This window comes from Acomys russatus, chromosome 2 (assembly GCF_903995435.1).
Source record: "Acomys russatus chromosome 2, mAcoRus1.1, whole genome shotgun sequence".
In the NCBI taxonomy this organism is placed as follows: Eukaryota; Metazoa; Chordata; class Mammalia; order Rodentia; family Muridae; genus Acomys; species Acomys russatus.
The window spans coordinates 16,325,803-16,347,633 of record NC_067138.1 but is presented as its reverse complement, the minus strand read 5'-3'; the positions used below and the strand labels follow the sequence as shown (position 1 = coordinate 16,347,633).

The 21,831-nt window shown below is 37.5% G+C and overlaps 1 protein-coding gene across 1 annotated transcript; it reads left to right on the top strand.

The window, feature by feature from the left end:
• The first annotated feature begins 555 nt into the window (after positions 1-555).
• Pi15 (peptidase inhibitor 15) lies at positions 556-20,046 on the top strand. Its single transcript, XM_051158564.1, has 6 exons — positions 556-748; positions 1,377-1,684; positions 15,113-15,231; positions 16,151-16,283; positions 16,396-16,511; positions 19,580-20,046. The coding sequence occupies exons 2-6, from the start codon at positions 1,412-1,414 to the stop codon at positions 19,713-19,715; spliced, it is 777 nt and encodes a 258-aa protein (XP_051014521.1). The 5' UTR covers positions 556-748; positions 1,377-1,411; the 3' UTR covers positions 19,716-20,046.
• Positions 20,047-21,831: the final 1,785 nt, after the last annotated feature.

Genomic DNA, 21,831 nt, shown 5'->3' with positions numbered 1-21,831 from the left:
TAGGAGTAAAACCACTTGGAGGCAGAGAACACAGCCACTGGAACATCTATTATCCTAACATCATATGCTATAGTTTGGCTACTATTGACTTGTCTGGCATTCTCCTGAATCATATTTGTGGCCACCCAGATTAACTATGCGAGTTGCTCTCTTGAGTTAATATCAGCCTGCCTTTTTCAGCTCCTATGTCATTTGCTGCTATTTACAAAGAAAATGTACTGCCTTGTTACTCAGCCAGCTGTGTTTTCAAAAACCCACAGCTTTTTTTTTTTTTTTCATTTTTTCCCCCTTCTTCTTTCTTTGCTTGTCTTTTTTTGTATGGGAACCAGGAGCTAGAAAAGATTAAGAAAGAAAATTTAACTACTCAGAGAAAAGGTAGAAACTCAGAGAAAGGGGGAGGTGTGTGTGTCTAATGGTTTGTGCTTTGTAAGCTGTGGGTGTGACTCAATTTCCTCACCACCCACATAAAAAGGTTGCCACCCAATCACTATTTTTTTTCTCTCCCAAACCCCTCCCCTTAGATTTTGGCTGAGAGACCCTAGGAGAGCCTGCCCTTTCTGGACTTTGCAAACTGACATATAAAAGCTGCTAGCTGCTTTTGTAGCCAGCAGCAGTCAAAACTTGCAGGCTTTTGCTCTCTGAGAGCTTGTAATAAGACACTCTGCTCTTACAAGAGTTCAGGCTACAACATAACAAAGAACCTTACCTTGTTGGAGGAACAGTATATTCATTTTGGCATTGTGCAGAGGTAAGCTCCTTGGCTCTGCTGGATTCTATTGCATGCATTATTTCAAAGCAGTTCACGTTTCCCCCCCCCCCCCCCCCCCCCCGCAGTGAGACAGGATTACTGCACTACTTTGTGTGTTCTGTCACTTGGTATACAGAATGTCTGAGATATATTATCAGCACAATATCTGTGGCTACCTGTATTTGTCCTCTTCATCCTCTGGGTCAACTTTGGATTGCTAAAGATTCCGCCTGAAAACAGACATGCAGGAGTGTGTCTGGCAGCTCAGGCATTTGGGGCAAAGGGGCAAAAGTGCAAAGAAGCAAAGGGCAAAGGGTTCCTAGTCATTTTAAGATGAAAGGTCACATGTTTTTTTTTTTTTTTTTTTTTTTTTTTTTGTCTAGTTCTAGAAAGTTTCACTTAGAGGGTCTGATTCAAAGCACAGCAGAATGAATAGAAAATACACTAAGTTCCCTTTCGGGCAACATTTGTTTAGATTTTGGGAGAATGTCAGGCCAAGCAATGCTCCAAAATGGTGCTGCTGTAAATGTATACTCTATGGCTCTTTTTTTATTCGTTTGTTTCTTTGTGGTTTGGTTGCTTTTGTAAATGCCCTGACACTATAGTTTTTTTCCCTTTTTCTTTAAAGCAAAGCAAACCTGGTAGACTTCTCCACCCCTCAAAATGATAGCAATCTCTGCATCCAGCCTCGCGATCCTATTGTCCCTTGTCTGTGAAGCACGCACCGTCATCTTACTCAATTCCACTGACTCATCTACGCCAACCAATAACTTCACTGATATTGAAGCCGCCCTCAGCACACCACTAGAGTCTGCGGATATACCCAAATCCAGACGGAAGCGCTACATCTCGCAGAATGACATGATCGCCATCCTTGATTACCATAATCAAGTTCGGGGCAAAGTGTTCCCACCAGCAGCAAACATGGAATATATGGTAAGAAGAATTCTTTCTTTCTTGAGCTCTGAGGGAGAAAACTTTAATTTGCATGTTAGAAGGATCTAAATGGACCACAGTGTCTGTTTGCCAAGGGATACAATGTGCATGTATGAATAACTTAACAAAGGGGTTAATGTATCTTATAATATTAAGTTATAGTCTTTAATGAATAAATGTATGTAAGAGAAACAGGGGAGGGGATCTACATAGATTTTGTTCTGTGAGTTCCATAGCCCCAATGAGCCACATTTTCTATAAAGAGAAAAACAAAAAAACAAAACAAAACAAAACAAAACAAAAAAACAACTGCGGGGTATGCTGACTGCCCACATTTGGAAAGTCATCTTTTAAAGCAGAATTCATGCGAATTTTTTTCTGTGTTTTTTTAATCTAAAAGTCATATTTATCAGTTAAAACATTTGTGGGGAATATTTCTTGAAATTAAAGGTTTCATGTGCATGATTTATTCCTGGGTAGCTGTATCTCCCTTTTCTTGGACAAAGCTCCCACCCACTCTAATCTACTTGTAAGCCAGGAGAGCATGCTGCCTCTTTCTTCCTTGTGATTTAAGGCTGTGTTGTTCAGATAAAAGTAAAGCCAGTGCACTTACTAGCACAGGGTTCCAAGTTGCCATGAACACATTCCTTGCTCGCTCTTAAAAATAGACTATGTTTAAATCATTTCACCCAGAGAGCAAAAATATTAAGTTGGTATTAAAAGGATCGAGTCCTGCTGAACTTTATTTTTGGTCTTGAAATCATGCAATGTTATGATTTTAAAGTTCTGCATTTCATGAGATCACAGTGTTGAGTCTAATTAATGCAATGAAGACCACCAATATTTCTCAGCTTCTAGAATCATCTACTTTTTCTAATTAGGGTTTTTGTGCTTGACTACTTGCAGGTGTTGATGTCGCAAGAAAACTAGACTTACCACATTAACCTAAGGGATTCATAGTATCATTTCTAGGTATTATTGTGTCATGATTAAGATTATGGTCTCTGGTATGTAAATGGGTTCAAATTCTAGTTGTGTCCACTCAAGCAGCAGGAGCTCCTTACTGTGTGTGCTCTACTCTTATCACCTCCAAGAGTAGGATAAAGTTAGTGTCGGCTACAAGAGATTGTTGTAAGAAATATATGAGTTAAGGGGCAGAGAAATAAGTCCAGAACCCTCAGATACATAGTTTTTCATTAAGCTTTAGATTTAATGAATGTCTTTGAATTGTCTCTGAACTAAACACAGGAACAGTTTCTCACATGCAGGAGGGATGCAGTTACACACACAGGAGCCAATGTGTTTCAACAGCTACTATAGGTTGTGAAAGAAGAAAACATTGAGTTATGTGTGTGTGAGCTCAGAAATGTATAACTTCCTAGACTACAAGGTCAGGGAGTGCTTACTGGCTATACCAACACTGACACAAAAACTCAGACTAAGGCCAAACCACTGGGCCAGTTTTGGTAATAAGCTCATCTTGGTTCAGATCATGCCTGTGCCACTCATTATGGCCTCACAAAAGTTACTCAGCAGTTCTAAGGTACACCTCGCCTATCCCTTTCCTTACAATGGGGATAGCAGTGTACACAATAGGCAATCAGTGAATGATGGAATGACGCCAATCACTAAGGTAATGATACTGAGGGCAAAGAAGTCGCCAGGAGTGGAACCATGAATGCCTACAATGCGGTAGAAAACAATCCCTTTTTCTCATTACATCTCCCCTTATCAAGGATTAAGTCACATCATATGCATTGATTTAATTGCTTCTCCATGCCAGAGCCCTTGCTAGTTGTTTCCACAGATGACCTCATTTGATAGCCCACGTCTTCCATCTGAAGTTGAGATTGTGATCAAAACTTTCCAAATGAAATCACTTAGACCTAGAGATGTTAATGATTAAACTAAAATGGTGTGGCCAAAGATGGTGTTGCCCAGATTAATGATGGGAGGGATCTCTTCATTTGTGACATCTTGAGTAAGTCCACCAAAGGAAACTCCTGACAATATCAGGATATGCTGATAACCTCCCTGAAATTCCATAAGATATTATAAATTATTCTTCAGTTTATCACTATTTTATTGTTTTCTTCTCAGGTATCAAAACCCCACATGTGATTTATTTTGTAATAACCCAGCCTGTTGCTAATTATATAGTATATATTCACACAATTTCCTTAGTTAAATAGAAGTAATAAAAATTCATAGCCAAATCAGTATGTACTATGAAGCAAAACAGAGACTATTTGAAAATCTATTTGAACCACACGTGATGGTACATGTCTTTAATCCCAGCACTCGGGAGGCAGAGGCAGGTAGATTGTTGTGAATTCGAGGCCAGCCTGGCCTACAAAGCGAGTCCAGGGCAGCCAAGGCTAACACAAAGAGACCCTGTCTTGAAACCCCCCTCAAAAAATATGTTTGAAATGTAGGTATTCATTGTTTACTTAGTATCTACCGTGTCCTGGTATTATTCTAAGCACTTAGCATATATACATGAATAAAAGCAACAACCCTTTTTGATGCCAGGGTGGTAATCAAACAGCAAACCAAGTGAATTAACTAGAGAAGACTAGAAAGTGATGAGGTCACAAAGATAAGTCTTGTTGTGAGGATTAGGCACTCCCTGGGGTTGCTGGAGAGTATGTCTTGGGGAGGGGACAGTAGAAGAAAATTTCCAGAAGCAAGGAGCAGGGCAAAGGACCAGCAGAAGAAAAAATTGACAAGTTTAAAGAGAAATATCCTCACTTTTGTGATCTTATGCTTCAGTCTATCAATAGCAATGCTTTGACTGGCTCCCTTGTGATGACATTCTGTGGCAGGCATGTTAATTAATAAATAGCTATTAATTATAAATAACTAATATGATTTATATTATATATAATTAATTATTAAGCTTGGATATTAGTGAAGGTACTCTAAGTGATTCAGCTTTCTAAGCAAAGGAAAAATTATGGATCTCATTGGGAAACTGTTGCCTTTTCTTTGATTGACTCAACACTGATTTGAATTGGCATAGGCTGGAAAGCTAGGTCAGTTCCTAAACTGTAGCATGTACCCATGAAACTCAGGGCATGCTTGTTATAGTACTTACCAAATACTTGTGCTCTGAGTCACCAGCTGTAAGCTCACGTTATCCTCTGCAGTGTGCTGCTACTTCAGAGAGCATCATCTAAAAAGTCCTGAGGCTCAGTGCTTCCTCTAATTGCACTAGACTGCTTTGTGGTTCCATTATGACACAATGCTCTGCGCCTTTTGCCCAGTTTCTCTCCATGCATGATACTCTCCTTATCTAAGTCACTTATCCTAGCCTTTAAGATTTTTGTATTAGAATACCAGTTCGTTTAAGAGCAATCTTTTTATACACACAGCATTTGCACCTCATCTTTCCTCTGACCTGCTATGCCCTTCACTTGCTCCATGTCTATTGTATTGATCTTATTACAGTGACACTTGACAAATAGTCACCTGTACACTTACTCCTAACTTTCTAGTTTTAGGACTATAGGGACCTAAATTAATGATTATTGATCTTTGTCTTTGTGTTGTGTTTTGACAGTCTTTGTATATAGATGGTGAGCACCCATTATGTATTGCATTTAGATGAAGTCCCAATGGATTGTTTTATGTTTATAAACAGCACCAATATTGATACCATTATAAATACTTGTGGAATTTTCCTTCATGATATTATATCCCACACACTTAAAATAAAACAAACATTTTATACATTCTTTAAAGCCTCTTAAAAGTACATTGTTTAAGTACTTATTTTAGATAATGTACAACTAAATGAGAGAAAAAATTGAGCACCAAGATTTTTGCATTCATAAAATGGTTACATATTATTTTATATAGTACCTACGACTTTAATAAAACATACATTATGTGCAGTAGTTTCCTAAAGTGGAGTCTTTTCACATAAATAATAGCCCAGATAGAACATAAACTGTGCAAGCGAAACCTTTGCGATGTTGGCTCTAATTCTTCAATTAGGTTCTTGACTAATTTCCAGGACACTTGGGACACCAGCTGCTTTCCATTCTTCTGAAGGTCAGACTAAACCATGACTCTAAACCACAAACCACATTAGTTTCTTAGAATAAAAATTATTCCCCAAAGAATGAGTTTGCAAAACTCATACAGAATCCAGTTTGTAGGATGTTCTCTAATTCAGAGCAGTTGAGGAAATTGCTTTAAACAAATTGAAGACTCCATGTGGAGGAAGGTATCCAAGATGGAAATGTTGTCTTTAAACTATAAACAGTGCAGTAAAAATAAAACAAATAGGGGTAAAACCAGTACCCAAATAACTCATTCTATGCTCCGCTGTATGGGATTGATGTAATAAATATGAAACAGGCCAACACTGTGCTGCAAGAGTTGGAGATGGAAGTGACAATCTCCAGCTGGAAAATGATGACAAACTCTGTGGAGGAGGAGTGTGTGACGCTGATACTCTGGAAGAGACGTGATGGCTGTGATAGAATTTAAAGCAATGGATGACCTGAACCGTGGGCAGTGAAAAGCTAACACACTGTTCTCCAGCTAGGATCTCCAGGGGGTGCAGAGAATGCCTGATACAAAAGGAATCCGGAAGAGTGTGACATTTGAGATCAAAGGCAGAAGGTCATCTTAGAAGGAGAGATTGCCTCAGTACATGCAAGGAAGTAGTCTCCTCTAGGGTGTGGAGTGCTGAGGAGCAGTCCTGGAGTTTTTGGCAAAGGTAAAGAACACCTGCAGTTACTGTATACTCAGTGAGAAGTAAGAGGAAATAACTGAATCACAATGCACAGGGTAGGAATCTTCAAAGAATGGCAGACATGGCAGAGAAGCAGGAAAACATGATAGCTAGAAATAGGCTGGGAAGGAGGAATAGTAATGATATCTCAGGAAACCCAAATCACTTTATTTATCATATTACTATTATATTTGTTTGGTGCCAGCAAATATGAGTTGCTGAGCCATCTATAAAAGGTTTCCTGTGTTCTGCTGGAAGCCGGAACCATATCTATTACCACGTAGCCGTAGGTAATAAAGTAACAGCATGGTTCAGTGAATGAATGAGCCAACTAATCCATCCTCAGGAAAGGCCAACACATTGTTGGCCTTCAGTGATAATTTGTGACTTGGGAATAAAGGAAAATGCTAATTTAATTTATCTGGGCTTTATGTGGGGGATAATGTGGAAAATTTAAACTACTGTTTTATTCCTTTCTTTGGCAGTTGACTAAACATTATGGTATCTGTTCTGAGGCAGGAAAATTGATGTATTCAAGACTAACCTGGGCTATACAGTGAGATTTAGATCAGCCAGAGACACACAAAATCCTTTCTCAAAAAACAAAACAAAACAAGAACAAAACAAAAATAACAACAAAACCCAATGGTATCTATCACTGGCCTTCTTTGTTAATGAAGCCATGCCTTATGCCAAATGGCAGATTTCTTTTTGTTTGGGAAGGAAAAAAATCGATCTTATTTGAAATCCAGGAAATAGGCTGTGTCTAATCTAACTCTTCAATGTTTGCTTTTATGACTTTTAGAAGGCTCCTGAGAACTGCTGCCAGGAAGTAGTGGCCTGAACATGTTGACTGACAGGAAACACTTGTCAGCACATTTAGAGATCTACATTCCTGCTCTCCTGCATGGGGACTTGCATGTCTTGGCTTCCAGTGGACACCAGGCAAATTTTGTGGGTGCTTTCTTTGCAGAAACGCTCTAGTGTGGTTTACTTGTACACACACCAAAGAAGGTAGTTTTCCTTAGAAGTTTATGTCCTTCCCTAGTTTCATTCGAACATTTTCTCATTCGAGATTACAAGATTAGAGATTATAAGAAACACACACACACACACACACACACACACTGACTGTTAAGCCAGGGTTTCACTGTGGCCATGGCTGTCCTGGAACAAACTCTGTAGACCAGGCTCATCTCAAACTCAGAGATCTACCTGGTTCTATCTCTCCAGTGCTGGGATGAAAGGTGTGCACCACCACTGCTGGTAGACACCTGTTAAAATATTAAAGTTACATGATTCAGAATCACATAATCGAGGAACAGAAAGATTACCTATGAGTCGCCTATGGGCAGCCTAGAGGGAGAGTAGGATTCAGTACTGCAAACTTGGTGGCAAACTATTTTGTCCCAATACTTGGAAGTAAAAAACAAATTTGTGTTTCTGCTAAGTACTTATAGAGCCTACTGTCACATATTGCCCCATACTTAATTGTTAAGAAACTAGAGTCTCTTTTTCCTAAAGTATGTAACTATAGTAAATTGTGAGGGCGTCATTTAATATTCAGTCTCTCATTCCACTGTACGAATTTATTAGCCTTTCACTTTCCTAGAGTGAAGGGCCATGAGGAACAGAGATGGAGAGTGGTGTATATGAAGGAAGTGGACAAGGCAGTGTGCTACATGCCAAAGCAAAGGCGCTACAGAGTGCTGTAAGAATGCAGGAGGCCTGTCCCAGGCGTAGGCTGAAGTAGCAGAGTAGTACAAGCCTCCAAAAGTGATGATGCTAAATATTAGACCAAAATATCTTGTACAGAAGAGAGACAAGGAGAGAGGGACTGTGTGATCAGTACAGAAGGATTCCATAAAATAGAGTGTGGCATAGAAGACGCAGAAACATATGATTCGATTTATAATGTTTAAAGATTAGAGCCTTACAATGTTGAAATTTAGGGATACTAAGAAACTTGATTGGACTTTGTTGTAAGATCAGGAGAAGTATTAATAGTTTTAGTTTGGAGGTTACATAATCATATTTGAATTTTGGAAAGGTCATGCTGGCCACAGCATGAGGAAGGACGGGAACGAAACAGGAGTGGGGGAAAGGATGCCCAGTCAGAGGCTGGCAAGACAGTCTGCGCAAGAGATAACTGAAACCTGAAGTACATTTGAGGCAACAGGGTAAACTGGTTGCCTCAAAAAAATGCTACAAAATACTTTGGAGGTCAGGTCAGGAGGAGTGACTCAAATGAAGTTACAGAGAAGGGTTTATGGAGTGGGGCAGTCAGGACCCTGTCTCTCTCTTTGAGGGTACAACATGGTTACTCTTAGTCAGAGAACACAAAACACAGGGTAAATTTTAGGAAGCCGGGAAGAAGCAGAAGGTTACTGTCTAGTGAACAAGGCTGTGGAGGTTGAAAAGGGGATAGGATGTGGGGAAGTGAATTCTTCCACTGAAAAAATATATTTGGGTTAGGCATATGCTTTGACAGTCAAAACAGAATGTTCTCCAAAAGGCAGGCAGAGCAGTGTCATGGAGACTAGAGGAAAGATTTTGTCTAGAGGAAGAATGGGAGGACACAAGGGATGGGATAACCATTGAGTTGTAACAAGAATAAATTAATAAAAAATAAATAAAAAATAAAGGTGTAAACTGGAAGGTGAAAAAAAAACAAAACAAACAAACAAACAAACAAAAAAACCAAGTCACCCTAAGCCAAGTCTTTTTCAAGGATCTAGATAGTCCAGAGCTATTATGCTCACTTGATACAAAATATTTTCAGGAAACGAACAAGTTTCATATGTCTGAAAACTTTATGATGAAGAGCCCATGGGCATTTGATATTCATGAACTTGAGGTACTTGATTGTCTGAGGATTTTTGAAGTATCTATTGGAGCAGAAGTGAGGAAGATAAAAACTAATGTCTTAAATTGAGAAAAGTTTTGGTGCAAATGCATCTCTTAAATTCCACAATAATCAATGCAAACAAAGATATTATTTGAAAGCAAAATATTTTCCACAAAGCATTCATATTTCATAATTTAGCTGAACATGAATATTTTTGCTATATCTGTTTTTTTTACCTTCTTTGGAAAGGTGAAGAAGTTCTGAGGAGTGTGCAGGGCATGGTCTGGGGTTTGCATGTGTATCTCAGAATAGCTCCACAATCAAGAAATCCATCTTTAGTATATCATGACAATGAGTCAGAGAAGTGACCATTCATGAAAGTGCCGGGACAGATGACAATTTCTGTGTAACAACTCACTACTCACCCCAGAAGAGGAGAACCATTAACCATTGCTAGAATCCAATAAAAATTATTTTCAAACTTTTAGATTAAAAGCAGATGTTAAACGATGCTTGAAGGAGGGAAAATACTTTTTAAAAGCTTCTAAAATTATCTAATGTAATCTCCTTCTGTCTAATGTTACTTTCCTCATGAGCAAGTACCTTGTTTCTATAAAATTCTATTCTGGAGTTTTCAGTGGCTTTAGCATTTATCAGTTTTCTTATTAGACTGCCTGATTAGTAGTACTAATGGTTAATAAATTGATGAAAAGTTATCAAACTAATTCCAATTTCAGGTGTCTCCACATCCCCCTGACATCACTGCCGTTTAGAAATGCCCAACAACAGTAACAGGAGTTACTTAGTGAATTACAGCCCTCTTAGAACTGTGTTGTCTCACAGTCTCAGTATCATGCTTGAGAGGTGAGGGTTGATTTTTTTATTTAGAGATAGAAACCCAAATCTTAGAAAGCATAAATTTTCTATGTCTTTGAACAAGTTGTTCAAAATTCTCTATTTCACAGCAAGCATATACTTCAAGCAGCAGTGCAATAAACATACTACATGCACTGCACTGCACTGCACCACACTACACTGCAGTACACTACACTACAATGCACCGCACTACACTACACTGCACCCCACCCCACCACACCACACCATCCTATTGTGCCATATAGTACACGCCTCCTTTTGTCTGTTCATCTTTCCTCTTCTTGGGCTCATCAGATAGCAAATTCCCTACATGAACTTCACTTGAGAATATCAGTGAACATAAGAAACAATTTTAAACATAAAATAAAATAAAACCTCTTGTGCTCTCAATGCTTGGAAAATAATATAGATAGGCTGTCTTATGCTAGTGCTAGTGCATGGAATACCTATGACGTTGACAGTGGACTCCCAGTCAGCTCGCTTTTTTAACCAGGAGCCATTTAAATGATACGTGGATGCACAAATCTATTCCCCCACACAGACAGTCAGAGAAGGTTCCTCAAAGATATTTGGCTGCTGAAAAAACCTAGACGACCAAGTATGTAATTCAGGATAATTCAAAATCAAAGTCCACTTGTTTCCAAGGCAGAAGAGTCCACTACAATGGTGTCCTTAGGTCAACTTGAGAACTCGAAGCTATGTAGCTTTGAGGGAAAATGACCCATCATACTTGTGCTCATTTAGATTGGGTTTCAGCAGGGGTGTGTTCTACTGTCAGTGAGATCCTTGGCAATGATCTGGCCTGAACAATGAATAGTAAAGGCGGTACATTACTTTCCATTATCCTTAGGATGACTGGTAGTTTTTATAGGCGCATTTTGCTGATTCACATGTTTATACACCAATCTGAATGAAGGTCAAATGTGTATTTTAAATGCACGCTTTATGGACAGGGATTGATGCAATTTTAATTTATCTTTAAGATTTTGGAATTTTGGAAAGATATTTCTCTGACACATCACACATGATGTGTTGGATGATAAAACCATCTATAGTCGCCACTACATGTATGCACATTCAGAGTCTCTAATCAGGATATTTGGTTCATAGGTCCTGAATAGGGCTGGGTATCTGACTTCCCAATGATCCCAGTGACATTCTGGAAGTAGTACTCTGGTGAAAACTCTAAAGAGTGATTCCATAACAATCAAAATCCACAGGACAGGACTTGAGACACAGTTGATGTTATGGTATCTAGCTCTGATATCTGCTCCTATCTGAAGAGACAATGAAGAAAGTAATAGATTAAGGGAGAGAATTAGACCAGGTATAATTTCTACATTTACATACAATTATTCCAGTGTTTATTTAATTCCTGATTTCAGAAAATACATGGGCAGTAACAGGAGGAGATGCCTGCAGCACAGAAAGATCTTACTTAGTGTCTTAGTTATAGTTTCTATTGCTGTGATAAACATCATTAACCAAAAAGCTTACACTTGGACATTGCTGTTTATCACCAAAAGAAGTCAGGACAGCAACTCGAACATGGCCAAATTCTGGAGTCAGGAGCTGATGACAGAGGACATGGACAGGTGCTTCTTACTAGTTTGTTTCCTATGACATGCTCAGACTGCTTTCTTGTAGAACTAGGGCTACCAGCCCAAGAATGGCGCTACCAACCATTGGCTGTGCCCTTTGCCAACAACCATTAAGAAAATGTCTGATAGCCAGATCGTATGGAGGCATTGTCTCGGTTAAAGGTCTCTCCTTTCAGATAATTCTAGTTTGTGTGTCAAGTTGGACATAAGACTAACCAGCACCCTGACGAATGTGTTTCCCTCACTTTCAAAAGAAGCAAAAATCTTAAGATTTCCCCCCGCCTTTTTTTTTGAGGAATGAGGCTTCTTTGTATTATTTATTATAATTTGAATTTTTCTTGCTTGAAATTTGGCTTACATATTGCTGAGAATCTTTCTTTATCCACTACCACCCATGACTATGAAGAAAAAAGGAAATATATCCATATTAACATAATAGAAATAATAACACTGCATTTTGCAGATCCCAAATGCTGCCAATGGCCAAATTCTCAGTCCCTACCTGAGTATGTCTTGTTGGAGATTAAAGCATCTCCATGAAAGCCCTTGTGTTAGGGCACACTTGTAGTTCAGCTCACAGGAGATGCTGGGAGAAAGATCCTGATGTTCATAATGAAATCTTATTTCAAGAAATAAGGCCATCTCCACAAGACAGTGCCTACTAATTCCCATGGTCTTCATGTAATCTGTCCTTACAGTCCTCACTTCCTAAGCAGCTTTACATACAAGGTATGGCAGGGAATTCTCCCAATCCATTTCTTTTACCTGCCTCCTTCGACTCTTACAATACAGTATCATTTTATTATTATTTAACTAATATGATCAATAACCTGAATTATTCCATTGAGGGACTATCCTTTCCTCTGTTCTCACCTGTCCCTTCTCCAGCCTAATCAAGGCTCATTGCTGGACTCCTGGATAGTTTAGCAATAGTTCTTATATGTTTATATCAGTTTCCTTCAATGGCTGTTTTACAAACATTCCTATCTAATGAGTAAGTCTACCAATTGTAAAACAGAAATGATTTTGCTAATGCACATGAAGAGTGTTGATGCTTTTGGCTGCCCTCCAGGGAAATCGTTTTGTCATCACTTATGTTGTTTATGGCTTCTGCAAGTCAGCACTCTTTCCCCTGCCTAACAAAAAGGATCAAGTCATCCTAGTTGTTAAAAACAAAATAAGACATTTTCTGTGTCAAAAATCTAAATATGTGACAAGTTCCCACCTAAATATTTAAAAATAAAAATAAATGTCTATAAGATATTCCATGCTTATCTCCCATATTGTTGCTATGATTGTAACCATATCAATATCCAATCTATAAATCTTTCTATAAAGTTCCAATGTGATCACATGGGGCCATTCCTTACAGGCTTCAAACTTCCGTTACATTTTTATTGATTTCTTAAAATGAAGTTATGATTTTTAAGAGCAAAAAGTCTCATCATATTCATAAATTTATTAGAAGCTATTAAATACATCATATATATATATATATATATATATATATATATATATATATATATATATATATCAATTTTTTGAATTGTAACCAACAGAAAGACAGCAAATGCAGAGGTCAACATTATAAGAATATGTTATAGTATCTAATTTCAGAACTCCCCATTCAAAGTTAACTTTTGCCTTAAGAAGATGGGTATAGGTAATTATAGGTAATGCTTGGGGAAAAGAAGACATCACAGCTCCTCTGTCCCACCTTCCAGAAGGTTTCAGCGGGACAGAACATCATGTCTCCTACATGGAGTGAAAATCACCTCTCTCTGTGAGGGAATTGGCTTTCTTGACTCTTCCTGTAGGAACATGGAGAAGGCAAAAATCTTTCACATCAATCCCTTAAGATGATGCCTTGATGGAAAAAGAAACCAGTTATACTCATCTGACCTGTAACTTCCTTCACTGTATTATTGCTTATTAGATTTTTACAATGAAACATCTAAGTATTGGGGCCTCATTAATGCTAAATACACTTTGTGCATATCAGAATCCGTTATAACAGACAACAAAAGATAACCTTATTTTTTCAGGTTTCAGGTTCTTGGTTTATGCTGTTATAATATTTAATATGCATATATCTTATGAGCATAAGCATAGTAATATATTATTAAAATTGTTAAATTCCTGACGTTTTGTCTTTTACTATTTAAGGTATGCAATATTCTCTCTCTATATATCCTTCTCTCTCTAGTTCCTCTTCCCTCAAGGTAAGAGGAGAAAAATATTCTAGGGAGATGATTCCATACAAGCATGAAGATGTTAGCCTTAGATAAACATCCCAGGATCCCCATGAAAATGTCTGGAGCATTGGCACACGCTTGTAATATCAGATCTCTGACAGTGGAAGCAAGAGGCTCCCTGCGGCTTACTATCCATCCATTCTTGACAAATGAACCAGCTCCAGGTTTAGGGAAATACCTTGTGTACATAATAAGCAACTGAATGAATGCATGATAAATAAATAAATAAATAAGCAAATAAATAAGTGAAGAGTGGCTAAGGAAGACAACTGATGTCAACATCTGGCCTTCATATGTGCATGCCCAGCCCACTACATACACATGAGCATATATGTACAGCACAGACATACGTGTTGCAAGCTAGATATGTTACATATTTTGAATTATTTTGTATAGAGTATATATTCTCAGTAGGCCCGGCCAATCACTGGTCAGTACCATCTAGCTCTTTTTGGCACTTATTTGGGGGCTATCATGACACAGTTAATCTGAAAGAAACCTACAGGTGACATCACCTCTATTCTTGTCTTATGAATTAATTAACTGGCATAGAGATGATGAAAGACAGGCCCCAATCACTGATCATCTCAGTAGCAGAATTAATTTATTTGCGAAAACGTATTGATGATGATGGTAAGGCTCCTTGTTTCTGTAAAAAGGACTTTGTTAAATATTGATTCCAATGTACTCAAATTGCACAGATGAATTTTTAATGTCCCCAAATTATAAATAGCTGTGATATTTTTCTTTTAATCTATCCTCAGAATTGATGCTGATGTTCCATTAACTTTACATTAATTGGTCTGAGTTTGCCTTGTTTTAGTTAAAATAATCCAAGGACCCAGAATTGAAAGACTTCCTGGAAATTAGAGCATTTTTCTTTTTTTATATTATATTAATTTATTCATATTACATCTCAATTGTCATCCCATCCCTTGTATCCTCCCATTCCTCCCTCTCTCCCGCTTTCCCCTTACTCCTCTCCCCTATGTCTGTGACTGAGGGAGACCTCCTCCCCCTGTATGTGTAGAGCATCTTTCTTTCTTTCTTTTTGTTTATTATTTAAAAAGTCAACAAAACTGAAAGACTACTTAACTTCTACAGGTCTGGGATGAAAACCTTGCAAAATCTGCCGAGGCTTGGGCAGCCACCTGCATTTGGGACCACGGACCTTCTTATTTGCTGAGGTTTTTGGGTCAAAATCTATCTGTAAGAACTGGAAGGTAGGAAGCAGTTGTCCATATCGTTAAACATCACTAATTATAGACCTTACAGAGAATAATATTAATTTTAAATAGCATCAGAAACTTTTTACTGATTTCTGTGAGTCAGAAAATGATGTTAGGTTTATGAATAAACATACTTTTCAAAAAATGATACAACTAGCTCATAAGGCCTAATAAAGCTAGCTTTTATCTTACCTTTGGAACATGCTACTTTTAGCTGTATTTGTCGTTGACCCCACAGAATCCTAGAAAGGACTGTGTATGTTGTGTCCTGCTCACCAACAACATACATCCGCAAAACTCCATGTTTTGAAGAAGCCTCTAAGTGTGTTTGTGTACAATGTTTCTGTTGTTCTGTACACATGCATGTAAACAATGAAGTTAATAAATAGTCAAATTGGTAAGAAAAAAACCCTGCATTTACATATGTGTGCACACAGACACATATGAGTAAATAACTACGAGAAAGCTGATCTCGCCGACAGGATATTTTTTTCTACTGCAGGATATCATGACCAACATTATTTAACTCCATTTTAATGGATTCTTTCATTAGAGTTAATGTATTTCAACTACTTTGATGTGTGCAATTAGATCATTTATAAAATTCCCAAAGAGACAATTTTCTCTGTAAATTAAATAAGACTTGGATGATTCCCAAATTACTTGTGTTTTACTGTTTTTACAGTAGCTTGTCATGTACTTAGACAAATGAAGGCTCATTGGGTATATTCATGCTTTGCTCTTTCCAGAGAAATCAAGAGCTCTACCAGATTGCGATCATAATTGTCATGGGTGGACATGAGCTTGAGTTATAATGAATAATCTTATAACAGTTATTTATGGTGTATAAATAGTCTGCTAAGTAGCTCCCTGCTGTACTGAGTTCTTTTTTGCTCTTTCTCTTGACATCTAGATATCGCTCTATTCTCCAGTTGGTCAAGCCATGGTATGATGAAGTGAAAGATTATGCCTTTCCTTATCCCCAGGACTGCAACCCTCGGTGTCCTATGCGATGCTTTGGTCCCATGTGCACACATTATACACAGGTCATTTAAACTGCTGTGTTCATTTTATATTCATATCTTTAAAGGTGCATTTCTTATTTGATTACTGTTGGTGTTTTAAAGCAATATTGGAAGATATTGTTTTATTTTTCAGATGGTTTGGGCCACTTCTAATCGAATAGGATGTGCAATTCATACTTGCCAAAACATGAATGTCTGGGGATCTGTATGGCGACGGGCGGTGTACTTAGTTTGCAACTATGCCCCTAAGTAAGTACCAAGTTTAGTTCCATTTCCTGGGTTTTTAAATGGCGTTAGAGATTGGCAGTCAGATGGGCATTTTTGATAGTTGTAGAAGTCAAAGCACTCACCTGCTCTTCACTTCCAGCCTCATCAACATCCCCACAGTCCTGAAAAATAACAGAGTAAAAAGTTTCTTTTCATAGGAACAGGGACTCTGGGCAACAATTGTGAGGAACACACATCACTGCTCTGTTATGACATGTCTAAGCACTGTGTTTCATAAGCATCACCACCTTTATCGGAGGCATCAAAAGCATCCTCAATGATTGCTAGTTGTATCAAAGCCAGTAGAAAAAAATCTTCTGGAGAAATTAGGAACACCACGCCATTCTGAATTAGCAGTATTAGGACGTTTTCCTACTTTTTACTCTAGGAAAATATACCAGAAAGGAATTTTTTCTTCCTTCTTCATTTTTTTTACATTAAAATGTATTAAGTGTCATATCATACTATAGTTTACACAAATATGCCAAATTCACCAAAGATTATAAAATATAGTCATAAGCTTGAATTTTCCTTATAAATATCAACAAACATTTTCTAGCACTTGATAACAGGATGGTAAAGTGCCCCAGTATTTACACAGAGTGCTCTTCTCATTTGGAATAAGTACCAAATGTGCAAAGGATTTATGATACTTGTGGTGTCTTCCAAAGTGAGTCGCAAAAAAGGTTTGTCTCCAGGTTCTTAAGCACAAAGGGGAGGTGGGCAATGTGTCATAAGTGACAATGTGGTCATGACTCACTGACATGGTGGTGGGTCTGAGCCCATTCTGAAAAGTTAGAAAATATGTGCTTTTCCTTCAGAATTATTGTAATGAGAAATCTGAAAAAAAAAAATCTCAAAAGGCATCTAAACCATGAATTTCTTTGATAATTTTTATTTTCATGCATTGTCTTCCTATTAAGCACTTTACCCTCACCACATCATAAATTAGTTGGTTTGTAATGAGATGACCAGAGATAGATTTTTAAATATTCATTTAGCTATTGTTTTCCCTAAACAATAGAATTTGTTAATAATATTGATTGACTTATAGGCCCCAAATTGCCCGGTGGTGCATATTAGTTTTCCAAAATATGAGCCTGAGAGTTTAAAAAACTAAGTAAAAATATGTAATTATATAATATTGGCTGATCCCATATACTGTTCTCATATAGCTTTGAATACATACATAGTGGGGGATGAGGTTTTTTATTACTGAGTGGGAGGAGTCAAGAGAACATGAGAACACATGAATCGCATGATCAGAGGGTAGGGTTGTAGTGTTTCTAGATCAGCGTGTGATTTCACCACAATGGCCCTCTAGGAATCTTTTTTTTTTTTTTTTTTTTTTTTTTTTACTTTTATTTTTATTTATTTATTTTTTTTTTATTCTTGTTACATCTCAATGTTTATCCCATCCCTTGTATCCTCCTGGCAGACAGTAGAATCCACTAAGGGTAAGTTGAAAGTTCTAAAACTCCATTTTAGCTTGTAATATGAATAGTCATTAAGTTTTTAATGTGTATAGTTTCATATGTTAAAAATGGTTGAATTTCTAATTGACTGGTTTGCTAGATAATTTTATATCTTCTATATATGCTTCACAACCTCCTTTGGGTCTTATTAAGGTTGAATTCACATTAGGGTCTGCTGGGGTCTTTTGCTCAACCCTAGTTTTTAACATTCTTAGCTGATTTTCTTTCTTCATTTATTTTCATATATATGCATATATAGTCTAATAATGAAAATACATTTATTGACACCTCTTATCACAATTTAAAGAGCAAAATTCCAGAAGCATTATAAACTCGGCCAGCTATTCTAAGTATAAATTTGCTTCAGTATGATGATCATGGTGTCATCACAATAAAAGGAAGGACAGATCAAGTAGCTGCATGACTCACGACCATGAAAAATCAAATAGCATCAGTGAAAAATTGAATAGATTTGACTTACAATGCGGAAAAATATTTGAGAAACACTTTCTCCCCTATGAGCCATTACGCTTTAACTATAAGAAGAGTGTCCCTGGCGTCTTATCTTATAAATATTACAATCTTGAATTTTTCATGACTTCAAGAATAAATTTTATGGGTATTTGAAACCAAATATTTTATTTATAGTAACTTCTTACTCATTGCATACACTTCCGCAAACTATTTATAATTTTCGTTAATGTACATTATCATATATGATTTGTTGCAGTACTGCATTTTATACATCTATATATTTTTATCACATCACTCCCCATACCCTCTTTTGTACCTTCCCCTGTTATGATGACCCCTTTTTTCTCCCCAACATTCTCCTTTGTCCTTTTTGGTGATGATGACTTAATGAGTTTAGTTAGTGTTACTTACAGGATCATGGGCACTTGACCCTTCTTTGGGCACCAATTAGCTTCTCAGGGAGAGAAATGAATCCTCTGGTGCCCCTCCCCGGCTAGCAGTTATACCTTCTAGGAATTAAAATCCTAGGTGTTTTTTAAAAGCTCTTAGGAGTTTACACAAGTTAAGAAGCATTATGTGTATGGAGCTGTGACCTGCCAGTGTGCCCTAGAGTGTTGCTGGAGCAGAAGACCAATGCCCTAGAATGGGCCTGGTTTTCATAATACCACCAGACACTGTAGACAGAACTTCATTACTTTCCTGTCAAGATAGATAGATAGATAGATAGATAAAGATACACAGAGAAAGACAGACAGAGACAGAGAGATGGAGAGACAGATCAGAGAGAAACAGAGAGAGACTGAGAGAGAGACAGAAAGAGAGAGAGAGAGAGAAAGAGAGAGAGAGAAAGAGAGAGAGAGAGAGAGAGAGAGAGAGAGAGAGAGAGAGAGAGAGAGAGAGAGAGAAACACACATAGCAAGAGGATTTTAAAAGCAAAATATATGGGATAAGCTTCTTTGGAAAGAAAAGAATATGATTTTCCATGTCTTATGACATACGTTCTTCAAAAATAGCATCATGTGTCAACGATGTGTAAAAACACATGTGAAAGGTTTGGGGGTGAATGAGCAGCACCAATGCCATCTTCCTTTTCTGTCCTAGGGGTAACTGGATTGGAGAAGCACCATACAAAGTAGGAGTGCCATGCTCATCGTGTCCTCCGAGTTATGGGGGAGCCTGCACTGACAATCTGTGCTTTCCCGGAGTAACGTCAAACTACCTGTACTGGTTTAAATAAGCTTATATTTTTATCCCATCTGGCAGATACATTGTTTTCTGGACTAATAAGCATATATATATAGTGAAGTTTGAACATATCATACATATTTTATTATAATCCTGTTTTCATTTTAATAAATTGTCTCATATATTTCTAGGGTTTTAAGTCTTAGATACAAGCAAAATATCAATTTCTATTTTTGACCTTAAATTTAAATTAAAATATTATATATGTAGTGATGACATAGTTGTTGCATCCAAAACCTGCATTTTCAGAGACATTATGTCATTATGTCCCTAAGGAATGAAATGTATGTTCAAGCTGTAATATATGTGTACGTATATGTATACATATGACATGTGATGAGATGCATAAGTAACAATATGATGGTAGTTAAAGAAAGAAAATTAAAAATATATTTGAGGTTATGCGTTAATTTTAGTACCATTTCTACTATACCCATGAAAGGATAGTATGAAACTCAGTGATATTTGGAATAATTTAATTAAGCAATTATACAATTCATTCTGGAGCTATTTTATTTTAATCCGGTCTACAAAGTATTATGCTGAATTTCTGTAAGATTACATAAGACACCTTCTGTTTAGTTTCATTTTTTTTGAATGAGTGAACCTGTTGAGTTTTTACTTTTTTACTTTACTGGTTATGTTCTGTTAATGAGAAGAAAATTACATGTGATTCCTGACTTTGAGAAGCTATCAGAGATATCCCCAAAGTAACATAGCCTAGTAATTTTGTTATAAAATTATTTCCAATGGAGCATTTTTTTTCATTTATTTTGAGGGAAAAGATAGAGTAACCACTAAAAGGTAGAATGGATGATGAGCTCTGCCATTTCACGTGTAAGATATGTGTTTCCCGGGAAACGCCAACTTCAATATCAAAATGAGATACAAAATGTATCTTAGTTATATTGCTGTGAAGAGATACCATGACCAAGGCAGCTATTAAAAAGAACACATTTAATTGGGGACTTGCTTACAGTTTCAGAGGGTTAGTTTATGATCATCATGGAGAGAAGATGGAGGCATTCAGGCAGGAGGCAAGGCACTGGAGCGGTAGCTGAGAGCTTATAACCTTATCTTTAGGCAAAATGCAGGGAGAGGAGACAGTGGGCCTGTCCTGGGATCTTAAAACATCAAAGTCAACCCACAGTAACACACTTCCTCCAACAAGGTCATACCTTCCTCCTCCAACAAGGCCATGCCTCTTAATCCTTCCCAAACAGTCCACCAACCAAGACCCAACATTCAAATATATGAACCTACATTAACATTCAAACCACCAACCAGGTAAGAATCAAGACTCTCTGAGCACAGACAGTTCTGGGGCAGAATAGGCTAGGCTAAAAACAAGATCTTCAGGAAACTGGTGAAGTCCAGCAGAAGTAAGAGGTATGAATAATCACAGGAATAGAATGCTGGCACAAAACGAGCAATGAGAAGGCAACAGAAACCCACATGCAAAGTGTCCAGTACACCTTGGGACTCTTTAACAAGAGTTGAAGGGTTTCAGAAAGGAATGCAGAAGGTTGAGGGCACACCCATCTGATCGTTTTCCTGTCATTTGTTGGAAGAGTACCATCTACCTACTGTCTCGAGTTTTTAAGTATCGTAGTCAAGGTCTTCCATAAATACCCCATGCGGTCAGTTTTGTTAATATAGCCCTTGATGGGTGTTTTTCAAAGAAGTAATTATGAATGTTTATTTTTATGTTTTTTTGTAGACGAGTAATTTTCAGTTCCTCCTTAACTTTGTTTGTGAGAATCAAGTAGATAATTACAAAAACTTTTCTCATGAGATTAGGAAATACATGTCTTAATTAAAAAAAAAGTCTTTTTCAGAGAGAACAATACAATATCTGGGGCAAGACACCCAAAAAATTATATTTCAAATGTGTGTGTGCATGCAGGCGTGAGCATGAGTAAAGACTTACAGAGCAAGTAAATATGGTCCTTCCAGGGGGCAAACAGCAGAAGAAAGCTACTTTTTACATCCCATACACAGCTGCAGTTTCTTAGGTGGATGCATGGAAAGATGACAGAACACTGATTAGATCCATTCAGTGGGAGAGTCCACCATCTGGATGCTTGGGTCTACTTGATGACAAACAA

Coding starts and splice junctions, on each gene's coding strand:
- Pi15 (XM_051158564.1), top strand. CDS start 1,412: ATGATAGCAATCTCTGCATCCAGCCTCGCGATCCTATTGTCCCTTGTC. Junction 16,284..16,395: donor TGTGCACACATTATACACAG/GTCATTTAAACT, acceptor TTTATTTTTCAG/ATGGTTTGGGCCACTTCTAA. Junction 16,512..19,579: donor GTTTGCAACTATGCCCCTAA/GTAAGTACCAAG, acceptor TTTCTGTCCTAG/GGGTAACTGGATTGGAGAAG.